Here is a 12,794-nt window from a genome sequence, read left to right on the forward strand (position 1 = left end):
TCTTTTTTCCAATCTTATTTTCTTTGAAAAGAAAGCTTTCAATTCTTCCGTTCCCTTCTCTCTCACCTCCTGCTATTGTGTTTTACATTGATTCTCTCTCCCCAGTAGGTCTCTCATCTATCCTCTTCTCTATTTCCACTGTCAACACTTTATCACAGGCTCTCATCACTACACACAGGGATTGTTGCAATAATCTTTCAGCAGCTCTTCTTGCTCAATGATGAGATCCGGTCTCATCTAATACTTGCTTGCATCTATTTTGTGCACTTTAAAAATTATCATTTTTTAATATGTTGGTCATGTCTCCCACTTGACTGTATGTTCCATGAGAATAAGAATAATATTTTACCTAAACATTGTAACTTAATAACTATCTAGTACACTGTCACTGGGGCATCTAGGTGGCACAGTGGATAGAGTGCAGGGCCTAGAGTCACAAAGACTCATCTTCTTGAGTTCACATCTAGCCTCAGACACTTGCTAGCTGTGTCACCCTGTGCAAGTCACTTAACCCTGTCTGTCTCAGTTTCCTCATCTGTAAAATGAGTTGCAGAAGGAAATGGCAAATTGCTCCATTATCTCTGCAAAGAAAACCACCAATGGGGTCACATAGAGTCAGACACAATTGAAACAACTCAACAATAATGACAACACACTGTCACTGCTTCATAAATGCTTCGGTACTGAATGGTCTAAAGAAGTAAATGAGTTTTGAGGAAATCCCAAGTAACTTTTCACCACCTCCTTTGTCCCTACTCTCTACCTTCCCTTCTTATCCACACACAAAGGGACCTTTGGTCTCAGGAATCTTCTGAGAGTCTGAATTTCCCTTGGGTTAAAAAGTTAATACCCACATTCTTCCTAGTCATTCCTACAAGCCACTGGGACCTAGGTCACTACTCCTTTTGAGAAATGAAAGAAACACAATGTCTTGGGACTCTCGGGTTACCACAGAGTTTTCTACAGAAAGAAGAGTTACTGAAGGAAGAATAAGAAAGTAGCCCAGAGATTGGCAGCTAGTGGCACTTTACATCAAAGAGATTGTGCAGGTTGATTTTTTCAGTGACACAGAGGCCAGTCAATGCTATTGAAGGCCCTCCCTCTCTCACATTTTGAAATATAATTACTCATCATAATAGCTCCTTTTGTGTAGGGATTTTTTCTGTCAATATATTTGTATCCCCAGTGCCCAGCACCATGTTTGGCACATACTAAATAATCAGTAAATGCTTAATTGATATTATCACTAACCATCCTCAGATGTCCCACAACCCTTTACCCCAAGAAAAAAACACTGAGAGTTTTCATACTTTGCTCATAGAAGAAAACAACCTTTGGTAACTACATTAGATAAATAAGCACTAATATGATGTAACTAAAGAGAAAATCTCTAGTAATAAAAAGGAGAGAATACCATAATGTTATAAGGTCAATAACTCATGGTCAAGCTAAAATGGTATTACAAAAGGACTAAAGATGGACAGAAGAAAACAAGTTTTGGTCATTACATTAGATAAATAAGCACAATTATGATAAGTAAAGAAAAAATCTCTAGGAATAAAAAAGTAGTAAAGAACCATAATGACTCAAATGTCAAAGAAAAAAACTGGGTAACTACTGCTTTTATGAAGTTCGGGCAAAATAATCTTGCATATAAGCACATTAAATGCCTATTGACTTGAATAGGGTCTTTAAAATGACTTGTCCAAAACAAGTATTTTGTGTTAGCTGAAATAAAGAGAATGATGATTTTAGCACTACTGTAAGGAAAGCATTTTGCAAATTATATAAATGTTTGCTATTATTAATAATAATATTAATAATTAATAACAACATCTGCTTATGTTTTATATTTGAGTTAAGGAAACAGGCTGTTCTTGAGATTTGATTGGGCCTGGAGATGAAAATTTGAATTATTGGTTTGGGCTAGTTTCTCTTTAAGGAAACAGGGAGGAAATTCTTAAGAATTGGTTGGTCAGGGAAAAGAGAACTTGAATTATTGGTTTGGGCTTCTTGCTCCTAAGGCATAAAAGGTCCAGTCTACTGAAATGGGAGCTCTAGAGATTTTAGCTGAATTCCATTTGCCCTACTAAGCAGATATCACCCTGAACAAGTGTTGCCTGTTGCTCTGATGAATGTATTGGGGGAATACAGCACACTCTTTTGGTAGTGGTTTTACTTTAATTTACTTAGGAATCATGTCCTTTTTAATGTTCTCACAAGTTATTTTTATTGCCTTCATGGTCTACAAATTCTTCACTGCATTCTAATCTCAAGCCTGAACCCCTATACTGGCCTGAGCTATGCCTGACCCAGAAGATTTGATCTTTTGCTGTCAGGAATTTGTTGCCATGACTTTGTGATTAAATTAATTACTGAAGTAGAAAAAGGAACTGTGGAACAAAAGAATGGAAGCCTTTATAAGGACCCTGTACCCTGTGGTCACAACATTGTTAGAAAGCCTACAGTGCGGAGGTGGGGTGGAACCCTCTTAAGGGGAAATGGGATAAGGAGGAAGTTTCAATTCATTCTCTAGGTTTAGCTTGATGGATACTAAAGAGCCGGACACAATGAAGGTAATGAAGGTTGAATAGAAGCTTTTATATAATTTTCTTGGGCTGATCAACTTCTTGGGCTTTCATACTAAGCTAATTAACATATTCTCATGTTTCCAGTTTCTTGTATCCTCCCATAAGTACTGCTACTGTTTGAAATTCACTGACAGAACGAGATTTTCTGAAATAATTAACAAATAGACATTAAGTGGAAGATGATCGTGTCGCCTTTGCTAGGTACATGTAAAAATTTTGGCCTACCCTTTCTCAAAATAGGAATTGTTTTACCTCCCAAAATAACTGCTTCCCTCATACATTAATGGTACTAAATAGAACACTTAAATACAAATAAGCTTATAAATGAAATCATCAGGTATTAAGGGTTTTAAAAGATATATGAGGCATGGGACTCACTTTACATCCTTGTGCTACTTGGAAAAAAAGGCTAAACATTCAGGGACCTAATTTCACTCCATCCCCATTTCAACCATCATGTCCAATGACTGCTATGATAAGCACACTCTCCCATTATAAAAAGCTACCTTCCCACTTCCTCACTCCCCACTCTAACCACCATCCCAATTTATAGAAACATTCTGGTTGTATTAATGTTGCTTTGGAAACATTTGTCACATATCTCAACAAGTCACAGTCCAGAGGACTTTTTATACTTACAACTTCCTTCTCTACCTTTTCAGGACTCTCAGAGATACAGAACAAGTTAGAAAAGCTTTTAATCTCAATTACAACATGAGAGGATTAAATAATAAGGTCCCCACACTACAATTTAGAACCCAAATTTCTTACTGTCAATTTCCATTGACAAAAATCTAATTCCTAGCATGATGCCTTTGGTGGAACAGCTGGATGACCATTTCAAGCTCAAAGGAAGCAGCCGCCCATGCTGACAAGTTGTCTCTCTGATTGCCTGGGAATGGCAGCACATGCAGATTTATTCCCTATTTAAATTAGAACAATTATTTCTCTGCAGTTTACACTTTCTCCATGAAAGAACAGACCTGTCTACATTTGGGGGAGGGGAGGTGATGAGCCTCTAGACTTGGGGGAATGGGAAAAGGACTTTTCAAAAGGATATCTTCCCTTTCTCTGATGATAAGCTCATTCTGCTCTTCTAGCTGTCTGATCTTCTTCTCAAACGACTCCTGTTCAGCTTTTAGTCGTTCTTCTGTCACTTCCTTTTCCTCACTTACCCTGAAAAAAATCCCCCCCCAAAATCTGTTAGAATGAAATAAATTACATTCACACAGCTGTGACTTACAGAAATTAGACTTATTCCAGAGGTTCCCATATGTTAAAATCTTTGAGGATACACTTACATTCAATATAATCACACTCTTTTTTTCCAATTTAGACTTTCATATGGCAATTTCTCCTCCTTTTTAATAAAATATGTATGTGATTTTATGTGAATAATGATTTCCATCATCAGAAATGCCTCAAAATTATGAAGTCCTACATGGTGGGACATAGGTCTCCAATTATTAACCAGGAAAGAAATAAATTCCCATTTAAAAAGCATATGTTCTACTTTGCTAGATCATAAGATGAAAGTGTAATCAATTTATTCCTGATTTAAATTTTCCCACATTTTTATTTAAATTCTGGCTATGAAATAAACAACATATTTATTTCTGAAATATATGAGTAATTTTACTTTTTCTTTATTGGCACTGACATCCTGCATTTCTCTGCAGCATATAAATAATTGAGCTGCAATTAAAAGATGACGTTAATATAAGGAAAGATTGGCAATGAATTTATTTTCAATTGAAGAAGGATTATAAAGGCTACAAAGTAATTTTTCATTGTTAGTATATAATCCTAAAACTTCTTTGCACTCAATCCCAGCAAAGAGGGGCAGCTTAAGCACCAAGATGTAGTAAACACATGGATATAATAACTTAAAAAAAAAGTCTAATCTCTATAAGTATAAAAAAGGAAATTTTGAGACTGTCCTAATAGATACTGTGTTGTGCTTAATATTGACCTACTTTTCATTACATGAATAACAATAGTAATGTGACACTATGACAAAAGAACAGTCTTGAGTTCTATTTATTAGTAACTACTACATATGAAAAGCAATTTCATTATATAATATATCCATTATATAATTAAAATACATAGTAAAAGCAAATTAAATCTGCAGAAAATCTATGTTCTCTACATAATGTCCTCCATATTCTGATCCTTTGCTCCCTAGTCTTATTTCCATTCAAATCTCTTTGTCCCTTTCCAAACCTCAACCCAGGATTAACCTCTACCGTACACATTCTCTGTTCTCACTCCTTGTGCTGATGCATGGGAAGTCAAACACAATTGCTAATTAGATCCACTACATATTTATCTTGTCTCAGTTTCTTTATTTGCAAAAATAAAAGAATTGCACCAGATGTCTTCAAGGTCCCTTCTAGCTCTAAATCTAATTTGATCTAACCTCAACTAAGCCCTCACTTGTTTAAGCTGTTTCTTTCAGTTGGTCCTACTCTCACTGACTGCTTCATTTTTTTAACTTTTTAAAACTTCTTTATTTACTTTTTTTTTTGCTCCCAAATGGCACTTATCTAATTCCCTATAGCTGTTGTCCTATACATTTTCTCCCCTTGAGACACCCATACCATCCCCTTCCTACTCCCTCATTGCAAAGAACTTTTGACATATTTTATTAAGAAAACAGAAGCCATTTGTCATCAGTTCCCTTTCTATTCCCTATTAGACATCTCAAAGTCCTTTGAGTTCATCCTACAATCTCTCCTCCTTTGCTCCAGGTTCCTATAAAAAGGGCAACTCTCCTCCTAAGGCCAATCCTCTCCACGTTTTCCCTTTATCCCAGCCTCTACTATATCTTGCCCATCCAATAACCCCTTTCACTCTATAACTTTCAATCTCATCCTCTCTATTGGTTCTTTACTTGCAGCCCATGAACATGCCCAGATCTCCCACATCTTTAAAAATCTTTTCACTAAAGCAGGAAACTGGGGGAAATGTTTTATAGCAAGTTTCTCTGATAAAAACCTCATTTCTCAAATATATAGGTAACTGAGTTACATTTATAAAAATAAGAGCCATTCCCCAATTGATACATGGTCAAAAAATACAAACAAGTAGTTTTCTGAAGAAGAAATCAAAGCTCTCTATAGTCACATGAAAAAATGCACTATTATTTAAAGAAATGCAAATTAAAATAACTCTGAGATACCACCTCATACCTATCAGATTGGCTAACATGACAAAAAAGGAAAATGACAAATGTTGGAAAGGATGTGAAAAAATAGCTACATGATTGCACTGTTGGTGGTTATTGTGACCTGGTCCAACCATTCTGGAGAACAATCTGGAACTATGAACGGGATATAAAACTATGTGTACCCTTTGACCCAGCAATACCATTTCTAGGTCTGTATCCTAAAGAGATCAAAGAAAAAGTACCTCTTCCCTTCCCACATTCTAAAGGAGCTCATCAGCTCCCATGAGTTCAACTATGATCTCTATGTAGAAGACTCAGATTTATATGTATTCAGACCTGATCTTTGCCTCTGAGTTCCAGGCCTGCATCACCAACTGCCTACTGGATATTTTCAACTGGATATCCCAAAGTCACCTTAAACTCAACACATAGAACATATTATCTTCCCTCAAAATAACCTCCATTCTTCCTAAGTTACTACATCTATTGAGGGCACCACCATCCTTACCCATAACCTCCTTCATCCCACTTAAGCCACATAATAATTTGTCTTCAAAAATCAACTGATAAATGGTCAAAGGGTATGAACACGCAGTTTTCAGATGAAGAAATTAAAGCTATCTATAGTCATATGAAAAAATGCTCTAAATCCCTACGGATTAAAGAAATGCAAATCAAAACAACTCTGAGGTACCACATCACACCTATCAGATTGACTAACATGACAAAACAAGAAAATTATATACTGGAGAAGATGTGGGAAAAGTGAACACTAATACATTGTTGGTGGAGTTGTGAATTGATCCAACCATTCTGGGAAAACAATTTGGAACTATGCCCAAAGTGCCATAAAAATGTGTATACCCTTTTTCCCAGCAATACCACTTCTAGGGCTGTATCTTAAAGAGATCATGTGGGAAAAGTGAACACTAATACATTGTTGGTGGAGTTGTGAATTGATCCAACCATTCTGGGAAAACAATTTGGGACTATGCCCAAAGTGCTATAAAAATGCGTATACCCTTTTCCCCAGCAATACCACTTCTAGGGCTGTATCTTAAAGAGATCATAAAAATGGGAAAAGGACCCACATGTACAAAAATATTTATAGTAGCTTTTTTTATGGTGGCAAAGAATTGGAAATTGAGGGGACGCCCATCAGTTGGGGAATGGCTGAACAAGTTGTGGTATATGAATGTAATGGAACACTATTGTGCTATATGAAATGATGAGCAGGCTGACTTCAGAAAAACCTGGAAAGACTTGTATTGGTCTGATGCTGAGTGAAGTGAGCAGAACCAGGAGAACATTGTAAACATTAACAGCCACGTTGTGTAATTACTAACTTTGATAGACTCATCTCTCAGCAATGCAAGGATCCAAGACAAAGTCAAATGACTCATGACTGAAAATGCTGTCCACATCCAGAAAAAGAACTATGGAGTCTGAATGCAGATCAAAGCTTATCATTTGCTCTCTTTTTTTCTTTTTTTTTTTGGTTGTTTTTTTCTTATGGTTTCTCCCATTGGTTCTAATTCTTCTTTACAACATGACTAATGTGAAAATAGGTTCAATATGAATGTATATGTAGAGCCTATATCAAACTTCATGCCGCCTTGGGGTGGGTGGAGGGGAGAGATAGGGAGAAAATTTAGAACTCAAAATCTTATGGAAGTGAATACTGAAAACTAAAATAAATAATTTTTTAAAAAATCAATGATTACTTTTTCTGTCAACTTGATTAACTTTTCAACCTCTTCTAGCAGAAGCAGGATTTGAAACCAGATCTTTCTCGATCCACATCCAGCCCTCTACTCACTAAGTATGATCTAATAAATACATAACTCAAAGAACATACTTCCTTCCTCTAAGGTTTTCTGTTCTTCCTCTTCATCTTTTGGGTTTATAACTCTGGTTTTGGTATACATGTAACAGCACAAAAGCCCTAAATTCAATATGAACATTTATGCTCACATTTGTATGTGTGAGCATGTGTGGGTATGTTTAGTTTCTGAAGGAGTACATGAACCTACAAAGTGTTTTTTTTTAATTTCCATTTAATAAAAATACAATAATGTAAATGATGTTGCAAAACCGTAGGCCTACTTGCTCTTTCTTGTCAATGACCATCCATTTCCTGCCTCCTTCTCCTTGCACAGGTTGTCCCCCGTGGCAAGAATTCTTTTCCTCTTCACTTCTGTCTCTTGGAATTCCTAGTCTCCCTTCATTACTGAACAAAAACACTTATTTGTTCCCCCAAAGTAAGGCCCAAACTCCTCCCTTTAAATTACTTTGCATATTATTCATATTTGTTCATATATACATGTTGTTTCCCCAAGTAGAATATAGTGTTCTTGAGAGCAAGGACTTGATGTTTTTTTTAGTCCCCAGAACATGAGAGTTTCTTCCACTTGAAAGAGGCTTAATAAATGTGTGTTGAATTAAATTCTAGGCCATTTAATGTAGGCATTCCTCAAAGATCTGTCTTTAAATATCTACTACTATCTCTAAGTAGATGCCTGGCAAATCTCTATCTCTAGCCCCAGCCTCTCTTCTGAGCTTCATCATGGCATTTCCACCTAGATGTTCTCTAGCACCTTAATCCAACATGCCCAATGCTAAATTTATTATCCATCCCCCATTCTATAGTTGTTCTTCCTGCAACTTCAATATTTCTGTCCCAGATAACCACCATTCAATATCTCCCATGTCAGAAACTCTGGAGCTATTTTTTATTCTTCCTTTACTTATCATATATAATAAACTTACCAATGCCTGTCAATTACATGTTTTTAATAACTCTCACATCCACCATCTCTCCTTTATTCTCATAGACACCATCTTATAATCAGCTGGACTACCAGCAATAGCCTACTAAGATTTTTTCCAGTTTCTACTTTCTTCTCCCCTCAATCTATAATCTACTCATGTGACTCCTCTGCTCAAAATTTTCAATGGTTCCCTAATGCCTAATAAATCAAATTCTAATTCCTTTGGTCCTCCACAATCTGATGCTTTTCTACCTTTCCTTTGCATCATACTACCTTGGTCCCCTCAAAACATGTCCCGAGCTTTTCTACCTCTATGCTTTTTCATACTCCACTCACTATTGCTAGAATATCTTTACTCTTCTTTTTCATACTCTACTCGCTATTGCTGGAATATCTTTACTCTCCATCTTTAAAGCTTAACTCAAACATGCTTCTTCTATAAAAGCTTCCCAAATTCCCCTCCCCTTCAGTAACCTTCAACCATCAGATCTCAGATAACTTTGTTTTACAAAGCTCAAATGTACTAATTCTGTAATATTATGTATTACAATTACCTATGTTTTCATCCTTCCTTCCTACCAGGCTATATAAGAGCAAGAACCATGTCAGTAATACTGATACTGATTGCACTGCCCATCACACAATACTGTTATAAAGATCAAATGAAATCATGTCACTGAAGGACTTTAAAAATCATAAAAAAACTACATATATATACATACACATACACACATATACAAATATATATATGTATATATATGTATGTATGTATATATATGTATATACATATATATCAGGTATTATTACTAAACCAACAAAAGTTACACAGGCCCTCACCTTCAGAAGTGTAATCGATGTAGAAAATATTAACAGAACAATCAATCAACTAACATTTACATGTTTCATACATGCTAATTATATAAAAGACATAAAGACTGTTGATAGAATTGTGGATTGGTCCAGACATTTCAGAAATAATTTAGAATTATACAAAAACAGTGACAAACATAGATATACCCTTTGACCTGCTGGTAGGCATTACCTCATGGAAGTTAGAGACAAGAAGAAATGTCTCATATACACTAAAATATTCACAGAAGCACTTTTGTGGTAGCAAAGAATTGTAAAGAAAAGTATGTACCTCTCACTGAGGAATAATTAAACAAACCGTGACACATGAACATACGGAATATTATTCTGTCTTAAAACCACAGGAAACAATTAATATGAAGAATTCAGAGAAATGTGGAAATATTTCTATGAACTAATTCTGAGTGAAGCAAAGAGAAACAGGAAAACAAAAAGAAACACAATTGAATGCTGTGTAATTATAATGTGACCTTGGGGATGAGAAAATACAATATTGTTCTTTTTACAGGAGAGTTTGGGAGCGGAGGGGGCTATGAGTGGAATTTTGTAGGGAGAGAAATAGGGGAGGCGTAAGTAAGGTGGATTTCAGTGTGTGTAAGGAGGATTTTTGTCATTCTTTTTAGATTATAGATCCCAGGATCTATGGCCAAAATAGATATTTCCCACAAATTATGGTTGAAAACAACTTCTACTGCACAGTTGAAGTGAAATATGCCTGCACTGTGCTAGGTCATGATGATATTGCTAAAGTTGACCTGAGAGCTTAATGTTGGCAAATTGCCTTCTTTGTGTGCTACCCTATAAAGCAAGTGGGTACTGGTCAGTGAGTGGAGAAAACATTTGGGGATTTTGGGAATATGATAGTGTAATGCTATATCTGCCTCAACCGGCCCCCATTCAGGCTTGGGAGGATTTAGGGGAGTGCACAAGTTGGAATGCTATGCCTGTCTCAATTGGCGCCCACAGAGACATAGGGTAGTTGCCCCACCCTTTGCCCACCCCTATGAAAAGGGTGATTAGGAAATGCTGTAGGAGCTGGTGCTCCCATTATCAGCAACCCTCTTTAGAAGACTAGACTAGAATAAATTAAGCTTATTTAACCCCTCCTATGCTCTCTTCCTGTCCTTCTGACTACCCACATCATGAGCGAACCTCTTAGAGGCTGGAGCCTAAAAATTCCAGTGCCTCCTGTGTTGCTACTTGTCTTACAGGAGAGAAGAAGGAAAGGAAGGAAAAAAGGTAGGATGAAAGGAAAGGTGGGAGGGAGGGAGGGATAGAGCATTTAATAAATGTCTACTATCTGAGAGGCACTGTGCTAAGTGCTTTATAAGTACTATATCATTTAATCCTAACAACAACTCTAGCAAGTAGGTGCTATTAAAAGGTCTATTTACAATTGAGGAAACTGAAGCTGGCAAGTAACTTGCCTAGGGTCACAGAGCTATTAAGTATCAAGGCTGGATTTGAACTGTGGTCTGCCTGACTCCAGGGCCGAGGGTTCTTCTACTGCATCAAGTAGCTGCCTCTAAAGGCAGCTGAATGAGAAGGATTGGCAAATTACAGTAGTACAAAGGCCAAATGCAGGTCACTGGTGTTTTTGTAAGGCTCATAAGCTAAGAATCATTTGACATTTTAATATGCAACAAAAACCATATATCAAAGTGTCAAAAATCACTCTTAGCTCACAAGCCATACAAAAAATCAGACAACAAGCTATATACTATTTGCCAACCCTGCTCTGAATTTGGACGAAGAATTAACTGAGATTAACAAAGAAGTTTAAAACTTTACCCTGAAAATTACAAACCACAAAACAAAAATTAATGACTCCATAAGACAACAATAAATATCACAACAAAGTCAAAATACTGAAAAAAATAAAAGAAAATGTTATCATATATTAAAAAGAAGTGACTTGTAAAAAATTCAAAGCAAAAAAATCAATCACTAAATTAACTGAAAACCAAAAAAAGGAAACAAAAAAGAAAAAACCAAAAACCTGAATGCCATATTTCAATAAATTATTAGTGACTTAGACCTATTAGAACCAATGAACAAAGTAAAATTAGAAATTACCCAGTCACTTTCTGAAAAAAAAGCCTAAAATGAAAACTTCCAAAAATATCATAGCCAATATCCAAAGGTTCTAAGTGAAAGAAAAATCCTACAGGCAGCCAGAAATAAAGAATTCAAGTAGCAAAGAATTATAGTCAAGATCACATAATACCTGGCAGCTATCACAAAAAAAGAAGGAGGGAGCTTGGAATATACTGCAATCACTTCTGCTATAATATAACACATGTATTCCTAAAAATCACTGTACTGTGCAAAATTTCACAATAAAAACCACAAAGCTTATGGGGAAAATGAGGTTAGGAATACAATACTTGAAAATTTCATCAGTGACAACATTTAAAAAAAAAAAGGAACCTAATAAAAAACAGCACAGCTTAATATGTCAAATGGCTCAAAATACATAAATACTACAACAAACAAGGGCAGCATCTACAGCCTTGGCTGCTACTTAGCTTGCACTGTAGTTTCCACAGGGTCAGACTAAGAAGTCTTCCAAAAATTGGGTGGAGGGAGAGGAGGGGCAGAGGCTGGGGAAGGGAAGAGTGTGCATACCAGCCTTCCTCTAACTAGAGTTCTTACTGCATCAGATGATTTACAATCAGTATGGCACCTTACCTTGTGAAAGACCTGGAGCTTGCTTGTGGAAGTGGACACTAAAAAGGTTACAACTTATGAATCACTATGAAATTAGTACAGTTTTCTGCATTCTCATTGTTTCTTGCAATAGAAATCACACACAAGCAAACCAAAATTCACATGATATTCAAATTGTTCCTTAATATATCAATCATGGGTTCTGCTTCCAGGAGCCAAGATGGTGAAGTAATAAGTGAGTCACTCTCATCCTCCCTTATTGACCTCCAAAAGACCAGAAAATATCACCCCAGGAAAAACCCTGGAACAGCTGAACCAGCAGAAAGACGGGATGCATCAGTCTTGTACCCTAGGAAGCTTGGGGGATTAATGGGAAAGGCCCCTCTTGCTCTGCGGAAGGGTGAGCAGTACAAAATGGGAGGCCTCCCAGCAAGCTAGCAGAAAGCCCCACCTCAACATACCAGGGGGAGATCCTGAACCCCAGGGTGGTGGAGCAGGCAAGCACCAACACCAGGACCTCCAACTGCCTTAGTAGGGGCAGGAGAACCAAGGGAAACCAGCTTAGAAAACAACCACATGCCTGGTGTTCACATCAGCCAAGTCTCCTGGTGCCTCAGCAAAACTCTAGCAAGCACAACTCCAAGAGGTATAGCTCCAGGCTGAGAGACATCCTGCAGCAGTGAAACATCCCAACGCAAGGCCTGGGTAAGCAGGAGCCAG

At 36.8% G+C, this 12,794-nt stretch overlaps 1 protein-coding gene across 5 annotated transcripts in view; it reads right to left on the reverse strand.

Annotated features, from left to right (window-relative positions):
- KIAA1328 (KIAA1328 ortholog) overlaps positions 1 to 12,794 on the reverse strand; it is a 495,571-nt gene that overhangs the window by 427,333 nt on the left and 55,444 nt on the right. For all 5 annotated transcript variants that reach the window (XM_020985706.2, XM_020985705.2, XM_020985707.1 and 2 more), the window contains one exon: positions 3,652 to 3,767. In XM_020985706.2, the coding sequence (XP_020841365.1) occupies positions 3,652 to 3,767 (116 nt within the window). The remainder of the gene's footprint in view (positions 1 to 3,651; positions 3,768 to 12,794) is intronic.

The sequence above is a fragment of the Phascolarctos cinereus genome, unplaced genomic scaffold (genome assembly GCF_003287225.1).
Source record: "Phascolarctos cinereus isolate Bilbo 61053 unplaced genomic scaffold, phaCin_HiC Scaffold_4;HRSCAF=312, whole genome shotgun sequence".
Classification (NCBI taxonomy): domain Eukaryota; kingdom Metazoa; phylum Chordata; class Mammalia; order Diprotodontia; family Phascolarctidae; genus Phascolarctos; species Phascolarctos cinereus.